The sequence below is a fragment of the Notechis scutatus genome, chromosome 1, assembly GCF_049901735.1.
Source record: "Notechis scutatus isolate UNSWTSFEM ecotype Mainland chromosome 1, rNotScu1.2, whole genome shotgun sequence".
NCBI classification, from domain to species: domain Eukaryota; kingdom Metazoa; phylum Chordata; class Lepidosauria; order Squamata; family Elapidae; genus Notechis; species Notechis scutatus.
Window position 1 is genome coordinate 26,513,548 of NC_142009.1, and position 20,412 is coordinate 26,533,959.

Below are 20,412 nucleotides of genomic sequence, written 5' to 3' on the forward strand. Positions count from 1 at the left end.
TACCATCAAGTCAATGCCAACTCTTAGCAACCATATAGATTTCCTCCATGATGTTCTATTATCTATTTTTTGTCAGTAGTTTTAAAAGCACCTACTAACAGGCTCCTGTCAATATCATGTATGTTTCCTAGCAGTGTATTCGGTAGAGAAGTCCTTCTACAAATGCAGTAATTTCAAAATGGGAAGCAAATGCTCTAACATTTTCTGTATTATATGTAACTTAAAAAAAAAACACTACATGAATCTGCAGCGATGTTTATTTCCCCGTTGCAGTGATGTTATTTTCCTGTTGATAAGGTGTGCTGCCCATTTTATGCAACCTGGATTCCTCGGATATTACTTTAATCCCACCAGCACAGCCTCAAGAGCACCTATAAACACTCATGGACACAGGGATACAAAAAGCACATGACAGCAGACAGCCTCCTTTCTCTTTTCTTTTTGCACAAAGCAGAACATTTATTCAAGTGTTCTCCAGCACAAGTACATCAGCAAGGAGCCTTCCTTATTCGAGTGTTGTGAGCACAAAAGAAAGATGCAAAGGATGGGATGGAGGCGGAACGGACAGACTTTCTAACATCTGCTGCACCACTGACCTTTTAATTAGTTTATAAAACAGCTATGTCACGAGCAATACTTACACAGAGATACAACAGCCTGCCCATAGGGATGGGGAGGTGGGCCTCCCCAACCCTGGCAAAGCAGAACCATACTCTGAAATGTACATTATTTATTTGTCAATAAATATAGAAGCAATCCTAAAAAAAAAAAAAGCGTCTGAAGAAGATGGGGCATCCCAAAATCATCCAGAAAGAAAAAGACGGAAAGGCTGGGAGAATGGAACTGAAAAAGGAAAGGAAGGACATCTGGGTTGAGCTGCATGGAATGTCAGATGGGAGGCGGCTGGAGAGCAGGGAACAGGGCTGAGCTCTTCCCAGGATCTCAACACAGTTTATTTTCAGCATGAATACATGGTTTCCCACAAACAGTAAAGCGTCTCAGCTACTTCAATGTCTAAGCTAAAACACATGAAATCTTTTTCTTTAGGTTTCAAGTACAAAGTTAAAATGCCTTTTTTTTTATAATAATATATAAGAGTAAAATAATAGAGCTCTTTTAAACTTCACTACAAGAAAAACAAAACAGTCATTGTCCAGACAGCAGACTTAAGTTAATAGAGATCTGTAATAAAACTTGTTTAGCACCTTGGTTGTCACCTTGTCCCTCTGCAAATGCCAAAGGAATTCAGGCAATGGGGGCAGGAGGGGCCCGGTTGCTTTGCTTTTCAGTCTAGGGCTGTGCAACCTTGACAAAAAGGCTCTTTGTAAAAAGATCTGAGTCACATCAGTTTGTAAACTCAGTCTCCCCTCTTGCTCCCCACCACATTGGGAAAACAGCTGGATTCTGTGGTGGACAGTGAAACAGGCCCAAGGCAAATACATCAGGAACGTTTGAAAGACAACACAAATAAAGGCTTCCCAAGAGGCCACTTCCAGTTTGGGGACAGAACTGGATGGGTGCAGTGCCCTGCTTGTAGAGAGGTTGGACTGTTCAGAACTAAAGTCTACTGGCAGTGCCATGAATACACTGAGGATCCAGCGAAGCTGACAGCTACTGGAACCGACTTTAGGAATTATGTGGCCAGCCCCATGTCTAAACTGAATATGCTGAAAGGAAGACTTTGGGGAGAAAAGGGTGTAACTACTAAAGGTATACCTCCCCCCCCCCCAAATAGATTCTTCTCTGAAGCATACAATTGGGAGAAAAAACAAAACCCCATACCCCTTCCCACCATTTGGGGGAGATACCTAGAGCCCTCCTCTCCTTCAACCAGCCCTTTGGCTCAGATTACTTTGGCTGGACATCAGCCAAGGACAAACTCGTAGGAAGCTGCCTTATTTTCTGAATTATAGCATAGATCCCTTAACCTAGTACTGTCAACCCTGAGTGAAAGGATCTCTACAAGGTTTCAGGCAGGAGTTTTTTTTCCAGCACCACTTGGAAATGCCCGGGTTTCAATTTTAAGATCTTCTACGTGGAAAAGATGCACTCCGTTCATTGAGCTAGTCTCTTCCAATAAATACTTCCCATTTAGCACCAGTGAAACTAGACTACAAGAAACCCAGAGGGAATCTCTCCCCCTAGCTTTGTGGCAAATGGGTTGGGAAGGCTTGGAAATCCTGTTGTAAGGAAAAACCTCCCTTTGAAGAATTTTGCGCAGACAGGCAGTCACCGAAACAACGACCAATGGGGTCAGAGGAAGAATGGAGTGTGAAGGAGACTGCCTATCATGGAGGCAACAGGTGGTGGCGGGGGACGTATCTTGCCAGACAGCCCCATCCGAAGTACCCACCGTTCTCCCTTCCCCATTCGGCCCTGAGCGAGACCCCAACACCCTTCACAGTTTGAAAGGAAGTGAGCAGAGGCACCTACCTACCACCCTAACTCCCCCAAATTTTAGCACCAAGACCAACAGCCTTCAACAGAGACCTTCCTTGTCTGCTGCCAACTGTTTCACCGCTCAAGAGATTGCGCTGGGGAGTGTTAATGAGAAGGCAGAGGGAGATCTGCTATCTTCCACAAACATTCCCGCCTGCTCCCGAGTTTTGCCTCAGCATCTACTCCATTGCCTCCAAGAGCACCATGGACACAGGGAAGACAGGAGCAGAGGGGAGATGCTGTCCCCTGTGGAGGCGCAGATGGAAAAGCTACTGAGGCAAAAGCTGGTTGGTGGGGGAGTAGGGAAGAGATATCCCCATTAGCACCAAGAATTTTGGACCCTGTTGGGATCAGTCTCTGCAAGCAGAAGGGAGAAGCAGCCTCCAAGTCCATGCACTAAGGATTGACCAGAGCCCAGTGGCCATCCCTTATACATTGTGCATCACAGACTCATGGTGAAGGTCATTTATCCCCTTGCCCCAAAGAGTAAAGTGCACACAATTACCAAGATATACTCCAGGAAATTTGACTCCTAAGCCAGACCTTGCACACGAGAGTTCATCAGGTCCTGGAGAGACTCTCTTCACGTGAGAACTGCCCACCTTTATTTTTGCCCCTCTGTACCCTCAACGTGTGCGGGGGGGGGAGGAGAAAGGTAGCACAGCCAGAGTCTGATCAAGCAAAACAGGAAGTCTATAATAATTTGTGTCAGCCACAAATAGAAAGGAGGAGGGGGAGAAGGAAGGCAGCAGGTGCTGACCTCCGAACACACAAAATCACAAAGGAATGGGGGCAGAAGGGTTACTGCAGTGCAGGGTGGCAGGGGCTCTTCCCTCTCTCTTTCTCTGCCTCCCTATCCCCATAGTTATTCTGCAGCTGAATTTGTCTTTTAAGGGGCAAACGTGGAGAAAAGGAGCAGAAGCAAAAGATCTGATCAGGAACCTTACAGCCAGTGAGTTCAGAGATGACCAAAACAAGCACTGCTGGTCCTTGGGTGCTCTCTGCCTCCTGGTCTGGCAGCCAGGTTGGTGACGGGTGGGGCCCCAGGAGGGCCCCAGAAAACGCCAATTTCAATAAAGCACCACTAACATTAGGGGCCCCGCCTGGAGCTCTGCGGGGGCGGGTGGGGGCGGGGGGGGATAGGTTAGCCCCATCTAGCAAGGTCCAAGCCCCTGGCCTGAGGGAGGTTTGCCTTTTCAGGAAGAAAAGTATTATTGCATGCCACCCGGGGCGGAGAATGGTGCCCGTCAGCCTTCTCTCCCTTATTAAGGTGGGGCTGCAATCAGTTGGAAAAGCTCCCCCCACCATTCCTGCGGGCTAGCATGTGAAGCACCACGGAAGCTGCCTTCAGCCCCACCCTCTGTGGTTGTAGAAGCACCATTTTGAAAGTCAGTTGTACAGTAGTAACAGTACCTTTTATATATAGATATTTCTCTCACATAACTCTCACATATATATAAACTGTAAACAAGAGGTAAGAGCGGCTGTAGGAGCAGGGTGTATCAAGGTCTCCTGTGTGATAGGCACCCAAATACTCTAGTGTGTGGCTTGGGGGGACCAGGTAGGACTGGGAGCTTCCCAGCTTGCGCTCGGCCCAGGAATGGCGCTGATAAGACGCAAGGAGGTCCCGCTGCACCTCATTTTGTGCTCCTAAACTGAGCTTGGGCAATAAAGCCCCAAGGCCCATTCAGCTTTGGGCTTGGCTGGAAATTTCTCTTTTGCGGGGCATCAGTGGACAGCCCGCATTGCTGGGGGCTCAGCCGAGGAGCGGCAGAAACCAAACTAACAGGCAAACCCATCCAGAAAGAGCAGGAAATTAAAGGATTACCAACAGAAAGTGGGATTGGTTGGTTTGATTGGGGCATTTCAAATTGGGGAGAGGATGGGTGAAGATTTGGGTGATGGGAGCTGCATATGTATGCGGGCTGCCCTCTCCCACCCTCTCACCCACCAGCCATTTCCTCCATTCTGGTGCCACTTCTCTTCTGTTCCTGGGGGTGGTTGTGTTTGAGACTCCTCCTCCGCTTTGCCAGTTTTGTGGTTACGTCTCTTTAAACACAGGCAAAGTACTCCTTTAAGGGGGCGAAGAGATGGCGGATCACCGGCACGCTCCAGGAACGACCCAGCAGTCTCTGCCTAGCCAGGCGGCTCATGTTGGACACATCCGTGTAGTGGACCGGAAAGCCAAAGACTCTGTAAGCACAGGATGCCAATTTAATACTAAGACCCTGACATAAAAGAGCTAACAAAAGGCTGCTGCACTTGAACAAGATTTCATTTGCAATTGTAATGTGTGCTGTTAGGACTACTGGGGTAAAATAAATGGTTGCTATAATTGCTACTGACCATCGGGAGGTACTATGTGATTAATTTTGCTTGTACTGAGATTCACCAGCCCCAGCTAGTGTCCATATGCCAAACCCTTTACTGAGTTTTGAATTCACAGTCCTTTGAACTTATTAGATTAGTACAAAGATGGGGCTGATGAATCCCAGGAAAGACAAAACCAGTCCCATCGCACTTTCTATTGGGTAATAGCAAAAATAGCACTGTTAAAATATAGGAACTCTCCCTTAAGGGAGGACTCTTGAAGCTTCTAATATGAAATAGCTCCCTTTGGTGTAAGGCCCAGTAGCTATAAAGTCTGAGAAATCTGTAACACATAAAAAGAAATTGTATTGTGCCAATGGAAAAAGGGGAAAAATAGATTGCATGGCAAGAGAGGCCTTTCTAAGGGTGAGCACGGTGTTAATACATATAACCAGGCCACAACTAAGCCATATGGGGGACAGGTTCCGTAGAAAGGTTATGTGCTGCAAGTTCTTCTTGAAAGAAGGCAAGCCCAGCCCCCACCATTCCCACCTCTCCATCTCGGTGCACCACAGGATGTCCTCCTTCTCATTCATAAAGACAGGGAAATGCTGGTCCTTGCCTTGCTTGATGGAGTTGGAACGTGTGGTGATGGTTCGTACTTTGCTGAACTACATTGGGAAGACAAGATAGACAAAACAAAAAGTGATTTATTAGCAGGTAATCATGCATAATAAAACTACCTCTGAGCTAATTCTTTGGCTTGCGGGCAGTGTCTGCGCTATTTCCAATGCCTTCCATCAACATGATTATTATCTCTTCCTAGCCTTAATTTCTGCATAGTACGAAAATGACTGTAAAATCAGGCCTCTCTAAGCTATTGCCAATCAATGGTGGGTTCTGTTTTCTCTCTTTGCCTCTTGAGCTTTGAGAAGATGCTCTGTTTGATGTTTGATGTTCTCTTTCCAAACTCTTCCATGAAGACATCTACATTGAAACTCATTTTGGTTTCTCATGCTCACCTTAGCTATCCGGCCATGTTCCAGACACTCTTGTAATTCCAACTTATCATTCATAGTTGAAGCCAGCGGCCTGTAGGAAAACCAGGTTCACATAATTAGCTCCTAGGAATCTCAGCTCTTTTCGGTACTGTCTCTGAAAGTTCTCTTTTAAAGTATTTGTACAATAAAAACAGAAAGGATTATTTTGGATCATTACTATTTTATGAATCAGGATTACTTTATTGAATCATTTTTCTCAAGCTGAATAAAATGGACAAAAAGTTTTGTTGAGGCCAAGAAGAAAGTTCTTAAAATTGTCTGATCCAATTACATTTTCCCCAGTCTTGAATAATGTCACACACAAACACAAAAACAGACTCCACTGTTTCACACAAGAAGCATCACAGTGGCACAGTGGCAAACTAGATTCTTGTCTCACAAATAAGCTATTACAAATTGCTCCACGACCCCCATTCACCCAGGATATGCCAAAATTACTTCTTAGCAATTTCCCTTAATTTAAAAACCATGGGACAACATTTATGAAGATATTTTTAGCCTGCCTTTAGCACCACTTCTGGGTCTTCTAATGACTCATAACCTCATCAAATAAAGACCCTGAGGCATGTTTTCTCAATGGTGCCTCCCTGCCCCATGCCAAGGACCATGTCTCTATGCCTTTTACTTTGTAAAACCTCTTGCTACTGTTGTTACTATAGCTCTTCTCCTTTCAAAAAAGGACAAGTCTAACTTCATACTTTCTTCCTTTTTGTTCTTCAATCCTTGCTTTACCATTGTTATTCCGTTACTTTTCCTCAGCACTGAAGAGATTTTAAGTATTTCAAATGGAGCTCATTATTGGCTTTTACCTAACAAGTATACTTGTTTGCAACTCTTCTTGTTTACATTCAATTACATTCAAGCTGTTTGTTTAGTGCCTATATCTCATTAAGTGAACCATTGTATTTAGCCATGTCGCTGATTGCTGTTAATAGCTCAGTCTCCTGACCACTAAAGTCTCTTCAAAAAGCTTCCTCTGTCATTGTTTGTGGACTAGGGTTAGGACTGACCACATTGCTGTCTCTATGAAAATTTATCATGGGGTAATGAATCAATCTGTAAATGCCTGGGACTTCCCCCAGTTCTCAAATTTGTAATGAATTGTTCCTTTTCCCCACTGCAAATTTCCTTAACATCCCCAAGACACAGGATGTCCCCTTCTAGCTTGTCTTTCACAAGGCAGTAGAAGCAATCCCTTGGTGATAAGTTTTCAACATTGATGATTGATCTGGGCCTATCTTCATAAATTGTCATTTAGACAGTGTTTTTTACTTGTGCTATTATCAAAACTGCTCTGAATTGGTCAAAGTATGACAGCATACCCAACAACACCCATATAACATATAAATTTGCTAAATAAATAAATAAATAAAAATAAATAAGTTATGCCGATGAAATATTTGCTCAAACCTACAGAATTATCAGCAAAATATACTGAAGTTGATTTGAGGCTTGAGAAATCACAACAAAACTAGCAATCTTACCTAGCTGCATAATGAAAGTCTGCAAGCAAACCACCAAACTCGGAAAACACCAAGAACTCCACAGTTCAATCCTGAGCTACAAATATTATCTTTTATTAAAAATACTAAAACCATAGAAGAATCAAAACTTGTGCAAATATAGACATTAGATTGGTGTTTCTCAACCTTATTTATTTTTATTTTTTAAATTTATTTGCCACTCATCTCACCACAAGGTGACCAACCTTGGCAGCTGGCTGGGGAATTCTGGGAACTGAAGTCCACACATGTTAAAGCTATTCAACAGATATGAGAAGGGTAATGAGAGAATCCAGCCAAGCAATTCTTCACATATTAAAGCATCAATAATTGAACAGGTTAATACTTTAACAAAACAGTGACTCATCTGCTGGTAGTTGATGCTTGTGTAGGTAGCTTATGCTTATTAACTGACCTGTTCATGCCAGGCAGATTTCCCCAGAAGTACCGGGCTCTGTGGGCTGCAGAGACTTCTTTGGCATCGATCATCACTGGATTAGACTGTAGGAAGGAGAGAGGCAAGGGAAGTCACCCTATCAGAATGAGGTACTTCTTGAAGTTTGCAACAGATGATTCCCAGGCTTCTTCAGGCCATCTGAACTTTTCCAAGATTCTCCCTGCTCCCCCCCGTTCTGTTACTTCAGTCAGTCCTGGCCATTCTGGTTCCTTATAATCAGGGTTACAACTATGTATCGCCCCATGTATGTATATATACTGGAGTAGACAAGAACTTTTTTTAAAAAAAAACCCCAGAAGATGCTAATGGCTTCTATGCTGTTCTCTATACCGTTCTAAGAAAACAACAAGAATATGTACATCTAGCCATCAAGTATTAAGCTTGTATAAATTGTTAGTTGAGGTTACTGTATCTGAGTTAATAGCTTCGATATCAGTCCACCCCAAATCCAGGGACCATAAGGTTAGGGCTCAATGATTTGGAGGGCGATTGACCAAGCTTAGTGTGTAAAATGATAAGGTGTAATATTCTTTTGAGGACAGCTTGAAGGGACTCCCCACGTTGCCGTGCCATGCATGCATATGATCAAAATATGGGATAGGTGGCAAAGCAGCAAGCAGTTTCATTCCAGAAACAATTGCTGGAAGTACTTTCTCTGGGTGTCTACATTTTATTCTCCAGTGAGATCATGCAGTCCTGAACAATGTGGGCTATGAATAGTGTGGAGCTTTGTCAACTGGGAAGGCCCTTAAGACTTAAAATGAATTGTGTATTTTGATTCAGTCTTTACACAAGGTAATGTGGCTTTGACTTTCTGCATTCATTTTAAAAATGTAACTTTTCTGAAAATTTGCCTTCCCTCTTTTATCTAGTTGAGTTAGAGCAGGGGTGTCAAACTCAAAGCCGGCAGGCCGGATGTGGTCCATGGGGTGCTGAGATCTGGCCTGTGGGGCCACTCTGGAAATAGTGAAGGACCGGTCCCTGGTGCCTTTGCCAGCGAAAACGAGCTCAGGAAGGCTGCGCTGGCAGAGGGTTGCAGGAAGCTGTCACAACCAGTTTTCGCTGGCACTAACACCCCCGACACGAGTGATGTTGAGCTGGCCACACACACCTCCCCTGAGATCACTGAGGCGGCCCTCAATGAAATTGACTTTGACACCCCTGAGTTAAAAGAGTCTACCTGCAAAGTCCATAATTTTCTCCAGTGGCAGGAAGGACTGCCTAGACCTGGGAGATAAGATGGTAATAATGCCGATCTTGCCAGGAGGCGAGGGGGTGACTCAAATGTGATGCTGCTTTGCCCAAGACCCATTCCATCTTTATGGCCATGGTCCCATTCGCCTACCCTACATGGCACCTAAGGCTTGCTCTTCTACCCAGAAGCATCCTAAGGCTGGCTACGGGGAGAGCCCCTCACTTCACCTCACCTCACCTCTAGGAAGCGAGAGATGTCCCTTTTGTCACTGACGCCCATGGCCACCACATTTTCGAACAGCCAGAAGAAAGGTCGCTCATCTCCCTCCTTGGGTCTGGCCTCATGAAGGAGACGATAGAATTCGAAGAAGAGTCGCCCTGTGCCCTCTGGGTTAGGAAAGCAAAGGCAGGGAGAGGTGGATGATGCTTGCAAGAGGAATTGAGACGCAGGTCAACAGTTTCCTTTCCGTAACCGTTAAAATCTGACTTATAGAGCCTAGGGACTTTTGAAAGCACCGAAGAGGATCTATCTGCTTCAGATATGACAATATAAAGTAAAAGCAATGCCCGGATCATAGTTTTAACTTGATTTCTCTGTTGTAAAGGCTGTGTGTTACTCAATTACATCAATTTCTCTTTATATTACAAAGATGCATTCTGAAGCTCAAGAATTTTACCTCCACGGTTAACTGGCATCTTTTGAAATATTAAAGTTCTGTTTATGTAATCTCATACATTAATCACTAAAACCAGCCTTGTTTTAATCCTATCAGATTTTTTTATCATAAGTACGTGATGTGCTAAGGAGCAACATGCATATGGATTTTCTTTCCAATCCTCAGGGTATCTGAGATAGTAACATGGAAGAGAAATATATTTTAATTTCCAGATGCTGTCGAGCTATACTTCCCATTATTTGCAATCAACGACTATCAACAAAGGATGCTGCAAGCTGTAGTTGAGTAGTCTCTGGAGGACCACAGTTCCTTACCCCTGGATCAACTGCTTTAAAACAACATATCCTGGGTAAACCATAGAAGAGATGGATGGTAGCACTTACCATAAAGGCCTTTCCTGGCAGGATTAACAATGGAGAGGTCATTGCAGGGGCTCCCTCCAATCACTAAGTCAAAGGGACCCCATTCCTGTATCTGTAACATATGAAGATTTAATAGTCAGGTGCAGGAGGAAGATGCATCTGGGGCTGTGCCAGCCTCAGTTACACAAGCCAAAAGGAAGCCTCCCCATCAAAGCTCCACGTACATGTTTCTGAGTGACATTGCGGACGTCCCCAACATACATGATCTTGCCCTGGTGTCGGACCATCCCAACTGTGATAGAATCTTCACACACCTCAGATGCTATGTATCGATCCACCTGGATGCCCAAATCCTTTAGCACAAGGAGTCCTGGAAAATGAAAACCACAGTGTTACTGTTATTCCCATGTGGCATTCATGCTACCACTTTTTTTCTGATATTAGGAGGATCAGAACTCACCTGTGGCAATGCCATCAAAAAGTGACAGCACCCGGATGGGCTTTCTCTTTTCAGCAGGGACTGGAGGGTAAACCTTTGGTGGGTCCTGCAAAAAGCAAAGGAGCAGCATGAAATGGTTGGAGTGTAAGCTGTGGCAACAGTCACCACAGGGAGATAACAGAAGGCTCCTGAGTTTCCCAAGAGTTGGTGCTCAACAGCAGTGCTAGACTTAAGAGCCACTGGCTGACTGGTTCGGGTAGCTAGTATACTAGGGGGCTGCAAGCAACAAGAGAAACCTGAGAGTATTTGCAGATTTCTCTTGCCTTCTGAATTTTCCTGATATCAAAGGCTTTGTCCCCATCCCCACCTCCATTCCATGCTGAACTCACAAACTCTTGATCATGATTGTTGGCAAAAAACATCTGAAGGCGTGAGGGCCAGTCTTCTCGTCTCCGGAGCAGGCCATAGACACCCTTGTGGCCACACATGTAGCAGTTCCAGGGATCTTCCTTGATAGCTGCCTGAGCAGCACCAGGACCCACCAATAAGTCCACACACTCTACACAAAAGCATCTGCAAACCAAAATAATTAATGCTAAGTGTGGAATGTGCTCAGCTCAGGATGTAACAGACAAACAGTAGCTTTGGAATTCCGGCATATTCTCTTAGTGCCAGTATCACCCAGGCTTTGATTGGCTGAAAATACTGAAAAGTCAAGTTGAGCATACAAGCCACCTCATTCCAAATACATTTTCCCAATTTTTAAGCCTGCCTTTAAACTGCATTGATCCTAGTTTTCTTTTCCTTTCCTAAGTTATGGTTTTCAAATTAACAGAAACTGAAAAGATAGACACAGGCTCTTCCTCTGGGCAATTTTCCACAGAAAAGATGCAAAAGTTATATTCATTTTCCTTGAATGCAAAAACCCAAAGGAGAGGATTTGACTAAAGGTGACACTACACTAAAAAGGACCACTGGGGTGGAGGGTGGGGGTAACACAGATGCAATCTTTATAAAGCACCACTTGACTCACCTGCAACAATTGTTGTTCCCACACATAAGGACTTCACGGCCACCGCAGCAGATGGTGCAATATGATTGATAGCCATCATCATCATATTGATAGGCGCATTCCAAAAAGCAGTTCTAAGGAAACAAAGGTGAGAGATATTTCTAGGCCTGAGATATTAGTTTCTCCCATCATAAAAGTATTTTGTAGCACACTAACCACAAGTGTTTTTTTTTTTTTTTATCTTACAGATGTAGAACAGAAAGCAATACAGTAGATGTTGCTAGATACACTCCAGATATCCATAGTGGAAGCAAATTTAGTACTTGCTCAGAAAAAAATATGTAACCATCAGACAAGAGCTAATCACAGAGCTGTCAACCGCTATGATCAGTTTTTGTCTGACAGGATTACAATTTCATCCAAGGAGGAAGGTATTTGAACCATGACAGGAATTTGGAGAAATTTAATTTTTTTCCAGTAAGGGGTTTTCTTTCCTTTTGCCCTAATTGCCTTTGTCTTTTTGTAGTTCTACAGTCTCTATAACAAGTTGACTACCTCACCGCCCCCGAAGCCACCCTTCCATCCCTGTTCTTTCTCCTCTCCCAGGTTGCTCCTGTGTCCTGTACATTCTTACCTTGCAGTTTTGGCACATTCCTCCAATGAAGAGAGGGTGTTCCAGGGTGACATTTAGGCTTCCACAGGAAATGCAGATATCTGAGAAGTGGTGTAGTTGTTGGGTGAGGAAAGAAAAGAGATTCATGACACCTTGGGCTACTGAGAAAGATACCACTCTCTATCCCTTCTGACTCAATGGCAGCATTCTCCTCTTTCAAAACCACACACAGCAATAGGCTCACTGAGCATGGATCATCCTGGTCTTTTCCATTAGACAGAGGAGATCCATAAAAGCCCTTCCCTATGCTCACCTGTGAAAGTGCTGGGCTGCTTTTGGATGTTATTAATGATTTTATTTGTGATATGTTTCAAGCCTACCCAGAGCCTACAAACTCTAATGGCAGAAGGATCCATTTGCTAACTACTGAACTGCAGCTGTGGTGATCATCTTGAATTTTGGAGACAAATACTTGCAGCAGAGTAGGGAGGAATCCAATTGGTTGCCACGTCCTGTACATAATTTAATATGGGGAAGGACAAAGAATGTATTTGCTTAACCTCACCTTCAATATTCCTGCATTTCTGTCGAACCTCATAAACAAGACGCTCTAGAACAGAAAAAGAATTTGTTAAAATAGGCAATCAAGAAATGCCACAGCATCCATAAATATAGCTGAAATTGAGAACAACCAGAAAGGCCTAATCTGTGTCCATGAATCAAAGCCTTAACTTAGCATTTGCTGCAAAAAACTTTGGTGATGCAATGTGATGATTTTGGACCTAAATGAATTCCAATTAGAATAAGTTCTAATATTAAAGATGAAAAAAGGGAAGACAGCTTAGTTCACATCAATAAGACAATGGCTTAACTAGGTACAACTGATGTAGTCGTACAACATTTTACTAGGTTAGTGTTAACTCTGGTTATGTTTTTTGTGCCTTGTACATGAATTTTGCCTACATAATTAATTTATGGTTCTATGTACTGTACACCCTTGACAGTAAATCTATAATTAGGTTAAGTGTGTTGGGTGAACACAGCCAATATTTTCTTCTGTTAATTTATATTCATTCAATGAGTTCAGCTATGGAACTGGTGAAAACAAGGAAAAATATTGCCTTTGTATTACAGAGTTAGACTGAATGTATTTTTGGAGAATGGGAGGACCCATCATTCTCCCCTTTTACCTATTCACATTTTTTCCTGGCTCCACCCATTTTTAAGTATAATTTTGGCAGGCTGTATGAAGCTAATATGGAATTTGGCCCCTAGAAAGTTGCTTGCCCCTGGTTTAGATCAGGATGAAATTCATGATTTATTTGCTGTTGTATATAATCCTACCCAAGAGCTACATTTTTTTCTGGGTTTTATTTTTTTTTACAAAGGCCTGTTACAGCTTCTTTGTTATAATCTGGAAAGACATCCAGAAAATCACTGCAATACTATCTAACCATCATGGGATTGTGGCAGCATTTCCCCCTTCTCCTTCCAGTATCAAAATTCTCACGTCAGAGAATGGAGGGCGAGAGTCCTTTGAGCTTCAGAATGGGTTTTTAAGACAATTCAGTGAAAGATAGGAAAAGAGAAGCAAATATGTGGGCTGCAATACGGGGAAAGGAGAAGACGAAATTAAAAGATTGAGGCGTGGGAGAAAAAAGCCAACTATCCAGATACTGTAAGAATGGCATGCACTCCCCCACACACCCCCAAAAAACAGATGAACATTAGGAAGCCCTACATCTTGCTTTATGTGAAGTGTGGACTTGTCAAAGGCAAAAACTAGGATTTTTTAATCCTTCCAATTTCATTTTTTCTGCGGGGGTGGGGGTAGGGACACCTACAGCGTGCCCCAATGGTCCCACAAACAGCAGTAAGAAAGGATATTGAGAGCTAGAAGTACGTAGTGGTTTTGACTACTCGTCTATCCTCAGATATAGCTTGGGATTGAAAAAAAAATAAGATAAAGTGGAGATTAGCTGGGATAAGCCAACAACCTCCAAGCTACCCATTCCATTCTGTCCCAGACGTACCTCGGGTGCGCTCATCTATGATTTCCTTGACCTTAGGCTTCTCAGCTGTGCTTTTCCTTGGTTTTTTGGCTGGTGGAGGAGGAGCATAGGCAGCAGCTTCTGGTTCCCCCCACATCTCCGTGTAAACTTCTTTGTAGGGATTGCGTTCCTCTGAGATGGCAGAAAGAAGGTCATTAGTATGGCAGCAAGATAAGCAGTGTGGGAAATCAAGCTTTGATTCTTTTGATCGGGAAGCCTATCTGTCACCAGACTTTGTGATATATGACAGTGTGCTAACCTCCAAAGAGTTGTTTATACGATTGTGTTTTTTGTCCTGTGAAATCCTACTATTAGAATGAACAGGAGTCTTACCACACCTCAGAGACAAATGGGCCAAAACCGCCTGTTATCTTATGGAAGAGGGGCTTTGGGGGCTGTGATGGTTTAGCTCCATTTCGTTACCTTCGGGAGGCTCCAATCCCTTTGGGCCAGATGGCTGGAACCCTCCTAAGGCCCATTCAATCATCTGTTTGTTCTGGATTTCAACCACTTTGGATGTGTCTGTTTCATCATTCTCTGGACAGGATGGAAAGATCTTGCCTGATCTGCTGCTGGCCACCTGGCGGGGAGACAGATGGACAGAAGGGTCAATTGATTCTGGATTGAATGGTTTGTACAGTTTGTACAGATGTCTTTCCTGAGCTCCGTAATTTATTTTATTGTATTTATATCCCACTTTTTCTCTCAGACTAAAGGTCAACTCCATAGAATCTTCTTTAATTTAATCCCAAACAGATAGATTGGTTCAGATAGGTTAAGCTCAAAATGGAACTTGAGTTTGGATTCCTGTTTCTAGTCCAAGGCTTTAACCACCATATTACATAAACAGAAATGATGTTCCCCAAACTCCACATATTGTATTGGGCTTTCTTACATTCTTTTGAATCAGTGAAGCTGTCCAAGACAATACAGGAGGGAAAACAGAATTTTATCTATATAGGAAGCTATTTTCTCAAAAGTCAGATTGTTCATGTATCCCAAAAAGTGTGGTTGAGTTTTCCCTCCTTTCTCTTCTTCTCATTTGTATTACCTTCTCTTTTAACGAACAGCTTTGCTTGCTTCCGTGAACTATCTCAAATTATTTAATGGCACAAGGATACAGTGAGTTATTTTTTCCCCCCATTCTCTGGGATAGCCAATCTGAGATGGTACAGGGATGAGTCTGAAGATTATTTCCGTCCATCTATGAGCAGTCCATCTCATGTCCTGCAGGCTGAGATATCCTTATTCCACCACAAAAGTTAGTCACTACAGGGGAAAGACTGCCAGGGAAACAAGTCCCAGAGGAACGACAAAGATAACACTTTTACCTGCAGTACTTCATAGATGGCCTTTCGGTACATGGGCTGCTTGTTGTATGTGGCCTGGTGAAAGGCGCTAGCAAAGGAGCTGAGTGGAAGCAGTTTCTCCACACAGACCTACCAGAACAAAGAGATCACGGATATAAATTATTTCTTCCCTATGAATAGCATGGGTCTCTAAGGCTGGCTTCATCCACAGCCTCACAGAAGGCTGGGAAGAGGGGAACAGAATGGAAGACTGCACAACACGTCCTTTTTAAGAGTCCCCCCCCCAAAAAAAGTGTTTTGGGGTTGTGGATTTAAGGAGCAGGATGGATATCACGAAATGTGTACTGCATATACTTAATGCAATTATTTCATCCATCCTGAACCCATCGAGCACACATAGCATTCTCAATATTGCAGTCTTTTCCCCTGTCTATCACACCAGACACGGTCGGATACACCAAATAAACATTTCTCTCGCATGTGTAAGGAAAAGGCGGATTTACCCCAAGCCCTCCCTCTTCAGGAAGAAGCAGCTTTTGGGAAACTACAAGCATTTCTCTTGGGAAAGAAAAAAGACAGTGGAGGCAGAGATAAAAAAAAAGCTGGGACCAATCTCCTTCGGCACAGATTTAAACTTAAAACTTCTACAAAAGTCAAGAAGTTTAAATACATTACATCAGAAGGAGAAAAATCTGGACTTCCGGTTTTGCCAGGCTTCGGTGGCGGCGGGGTTTCGCGATCCTGCGCGATCCCTGTTGCGCTAGCCGTCTTGGTGCCTCCGATCCCGACGGGTCTGGAGGATAAGGCTGCCCCGTAGAGGCAGCCGAAGATAGGGGGGATCCGGACAGGGGTTTGGGGTTTTCGCAGACCCCCTCCCCACCCGGCACAACTCCCTTTTCTCAAGGCGGTGCAGCGGCAGTCAGTAATGGCCGTCACAAAGAAGCCGGCAGCTGGACAAGATTGTGCTGGAGGAAGAAGGAGAAAGTTTTGAAGCGAAAGTTTTTTGGCTGAACTGGGACTATAAGATGCATTTAATATCCTGAAAATCTTGATTTTTTGAAAGATACTTTGTTTCCAGAAGAGATTTACAAGCGGCGAGTGAAAGTGCTGAAAGAGAAAGTTTACTCTCCTTCCCTATGGAATTAACAAATGGACATTGAAAAGCCTCTATTTTATAGAAGGTAAAAATTTAAAGCTTTTTGTTACAAGTGGGAAGGGAGAGGACGAAAGAAAAATTTATATTAAGATTTTGTTGGAGGAGATGCCTGGAAGATTTTGAGATTGGAAGTTAATCGCAATAAGACTTTAAAATACAGATTGGTGTTTTTTTTCCCCCTTTCCAATTGATATTACCCCAGGAAGAAAAAGTGTGAAGGGAAGAACTTTGTGCTCTGTTTGGATTGTCTGATGACTTTGGGATTTTGGGGAATTGTTTTAAGCTTTGAATTATCTTGGTTGTTCTAAGAAGAAGAAGAAGAAGAAAATAAAAAGAAGAAAAGGTTTATAATGGCTTTATCTGTTGATGAACTGAGAGAGGAATATGGTAAAATAAAGAAAGAAGGCAAAGACGCTGTGAAAGAAATTTTTCGCTTTTTAGAAATGGCGCTTGCTACTTATCAGCAAACACAACAATTGATGGAGGAGGAGGAGGAGGAGGAGGAGGAGGAGGAGGAGGAGGAGGAGGAGGAGGAGGAAGAAGAAGAAGAAGAAGAAGAAGAAGAAGAAGAAGAAGAAGAAGAAGAAGAAGAAGAAGAAGAAGAAGAAGCCATCTTTAACGAATCTATAAAGTTGATTAAGAAAGGAAGGAGAAAGAGAGGAAGGAAAAAGGACATAAGACTTAAAAAAACATCTAAGAAAGAGAAAAATAAGATGCAAAATCAATACAATGTTAGAAAGCAAAAGAAAAGAGAAATACAACAGAGAGGGGAAGCTAAGGGGAGTAAAAAGACCAGATGGGATAAGATAGGAAGGAAGAAGGGGGGAAAAAGCCACAAAGGTATGAAACAAGATGTGAAAAAGAAATTTTTTTTTTAGGGATAAAGGGTAACGTATAACTTTATTTCAAAAGGATTCTGCAAGGTACATAAGATAGTAATGTAGCATCTGTAGTAGAAATAGAAAATTAGAATTTTATAAGACTTAAGTAAAGATTAAAACATTAAAGGTTTAATAATGATAGATTTTAAGACTTAATAAAATATTAAAAGGAATGTTTAAAATATTTAGGTTAAGTATAGAGTTTAATTGACTATTGTGTGGATGTTAGTATGAATTTATTATTGTAGCATTTGTTTTTGAAATAGATAATTGGAATGTTATGAGATTTAATGTTTAATTATATATTTAATTACTTTATGGATTTATTATTTTCTTTCTCTCTTAAAAATTAGTAGGTAGAGTGTACTAAGCAGAATCAGATAGGGAACTGGGTGTTACCTTAAATGTTAATTTAGGGGAGCGATGGAAAGGCATCATACTTCGATTAGTGATTTCAGGAGAAATCTTTTTTTTTCCTACTATAGGGAATGAGATAAATGGATAATTGGAAAAGAATGGACAAAAGATACAAGTATAATGATTTAAATTAAGATGAAATAAATAAAATAGAATTAAGAAGAGTGGAAAGCGGGGAGAAGTTATAATGAAGATATAGAATGGTAAATAAGATAGGTAATGGTATATAAGATGAGCATAAATTTAATTGAAGTCCACATAAAGAGTGGTAATCCGGGGCCAAGCTACTTTTTAAAAAGAAGTTTTATGTTTTTGTGTTTTGTGTGTGTATGTCCGTTTGAGATTTAATAAAACCTTGGAGGAAAGCTAGAGGAGAATAATTGCAAACAAGACAGAGGGAAATATGAATATGATGATTATAAAATGGATAAATACAGAAGAAATGTAACTGAATAAGAGCAAAGAGAAATAATGAGAAATCTGCTAAAAGACATTTAAGTGGAAATGGGATATATCAGAACTATATTGTATAAAATAATGTTTTATCTGCCTTGTAAAAATTTATAATGGAAAGAGGTTTAATGTCTTCAATGCTTAATGATGTTTTGTTTGTCTTTAAAACTTAATAAAATTTGTCTTAAAAAAAAAGGAGAAAAATCTGATTCAATGCCCTATTTCTCTTTAAATCTTTGATTAGAACTGGACTAAGTTTAATCTTTGTTTATATATTGTAACTACATTTTCTTCACATAACATAGGAGTATTGAATTTTTGTCTTCAGGGAATCTGTATTGTCGAGCTCTTAAAATTAGTTTTAAGTTTGTCCGATCTTGTGATTGGCCATAACTTTTATATTTATTTTATATTTTCTGTTGGAATTTTTTTTAATTCAATTGATTTGTAGTTGCTGGATTCCCAGATCAGAACAGTTACACTTTATCTTTTCCAATATAGATTATTTCCCACACTTTTTCAACTCAGTGGAAATTTGACCCTTCTCTTCCTGGCCAACATTTACATAATTTACATAATGGTTTTCACTAGCCTAATATTAATTCTTAATTCACACGTTTGAGAAGATTGGGAAGTGAATTGGGTTGATGGGATATCCCATAACAGGGCAACAAAGAAGCAGAGAAGGGAAGAACGGGAAGGCAAGCTTGACAGGACAGACAGCTTGACTGGTGGGATAACCCACTCTTGCAGTTGCTAAGAGGAGGATGGGAGTAAGTCCAGTGGCCTACATGGCCAAGTTACTTCATGGCCTCTGAAGGTTTTGTTTTGGTCAAAACCCAGATCAACAAAGTAAGTTCTAGGTTTTATTTCTGCCAAACAATGGCTGATCCAGTAATTTAGCAAAAGAAGTGAACATGACATTTTGCCTTTTGTTTGAAACAAAACACATTTCTCTTTTACACATCCATAATCATTTTGTCAAAACAGTTATTTTTTCCGCCTCACAGAAATATTTATATTTTCCAGTGTGACATGCAATGACACATCAATAATCTGCAAAAGTATACACAATAATTCAATAAGTATATAATAATTCAAAATGTTTACCTTTTATTTTAAATCTCTAGGATTTCAAAATAGAAAAATAAATTTATCGAAACAAAAAAGCTAAAGATAAACCATCTATTGGTATTGATAAAAGCCAATAACTTCCTATTTGTTTGAGTCAGAGTTTCTTATAATTGCTGCTGAAAATAGAAATATCAGTACAAAATAAATGAGGAATGAAAAATGACAATGGTTGTTTTCAAAATAAAATTTAAATGAATTGTAAAAAGCAAACAAGTTCATCATTATTTCCCATTAAAATACAGTTCAAATTTCATTTTTTATTTCCAGTGGAAAAGTTTTATTTTATAAAGTTAATAAATCATTTTAACTAATACATAGATTAAATGTAATTTTTAAAAGGAGGTAGTGTATATTTCTTGCCAGTTGTAACCACAATTAAATTATGTTTTATATTTTAGGGGACTGTAGCATTGCAAAACTTGCAAAGCCTTAGTATATATTGAAACAGTATTAAGGTATATTAATTATGTTTTGTGATTGTTGCACCACGCATATCAACAATTTTAGAAACAACAAAAACCTTAAAATACCACTGATTAATTTGGGACTCAGAAACTGGACTATACTTGCCGTTATGGAACGAAGTGCTGAATAAACAATGGGTGAATTCACACATTGTACGAAACCATAATGTAATTACTTTCATTCTGGCTTAGCATATTGTATTAATCCAGGAAGCACAGCTTGTAAACTAAAGGTTGTGACACAGATACACAACCTGAAGCCTCAGAATTGTATGCAGTCCTTTACACTCCAAGGAGAGTCCCAAGAGACTCCTTAAGTTGTTCACAGGTTGTACTTTCTAATGTTCTAATAAACGATTGATCAGGCTTCTGAATTCAACACACTGGTTTTAACCTCTGAAGCACTATGTTTTTAATCTGCAGCATCACAGTTATAGGAGATTGTCCAGGGTCTGAGACCTGCTTCTAAATAGGCATAAA

The 20,412-nt window shown here is 41.3% G+C and overlaps 1 protein-coding gene across 4 annotated transcripts in view; it reads right to left on the bottom strand.

Moving 5' to 3' along the window:
- Positions 1 to 423: 423 nt before the first annotated feature.
- DNMT3A (DNA methyltransferase 3 alpha) overlaps positions 424 to 20,412 on the bottom strand; it is a 131,608-nt gene continuing 111,619 nt past the window's right edge. For 3 of the 4 annotated variants that reach the window (XM_087959423.1, XM_087959416.1, XM_087959406.1), the window contains 15 exons: positions 15,449 to 15,556; positions 14,541 to 14,697; positions 14,100 to 14,249; positions 12,632 to 12,676; positions 12,088 to 12,167; positions 11,475 to 11,587; positions 10,831 to 11,014; positions 10,463 to 10,547; positions 10,227 to 10,372; positions 10,024 to 10,114; positions 9,202 to 9,350; positions 7,728 to 7,813; positions 5,772 to 5,841; positions 5,302 to 5,420; positions 424 to 4,632 (listed from right to left, as the gene is read on the bottom strand). In XM_087959423.1, the coding sequence (XP_087815549.1) occupies positions 4,491 to 4,632; positions 5,302 to 5,420; positions 5,772 to 5,841; positions 7,728 to 7,813; positions 9,202 to 9,350; positions 10,024 to 10,114; positions 10,227 to 10,372; positions 10,463 to 10,547; positions 10,831 to 11,014; positions 11,475 to 11,587; positions 12,088 to 12,167; positions 12,632 to 12,676; positions 14,100 to 14,249; positions 14,541 to 14,697; positions 15,449 to 15,556 (1,725 nt within the window). In that variant the 3' untranslated portion in view covers positions 424 to 4,490. The remainder of the gene's footprint in view (positions 4,633 to 5,301; positions 5,421 to 5,771; positions 5,842 to 7,727; positions 7,814 to 9,201; positions 9,351 to 10,023; positions 10,115 to 10,226; positions 10,373 to 10,462; positions 10,548 to 10,830; positions 11,015 to 11,474; positions 11,588 to 12,087; positions 12,168 to 12,631; positions 12,677 to 14,099; positions 14,250 to 14,540; positions 14,698 to 15,448; positions 15,557 to 20,412) is intronic. The other variant, XM_026671559.2, reaches the window with a different exon arrangement.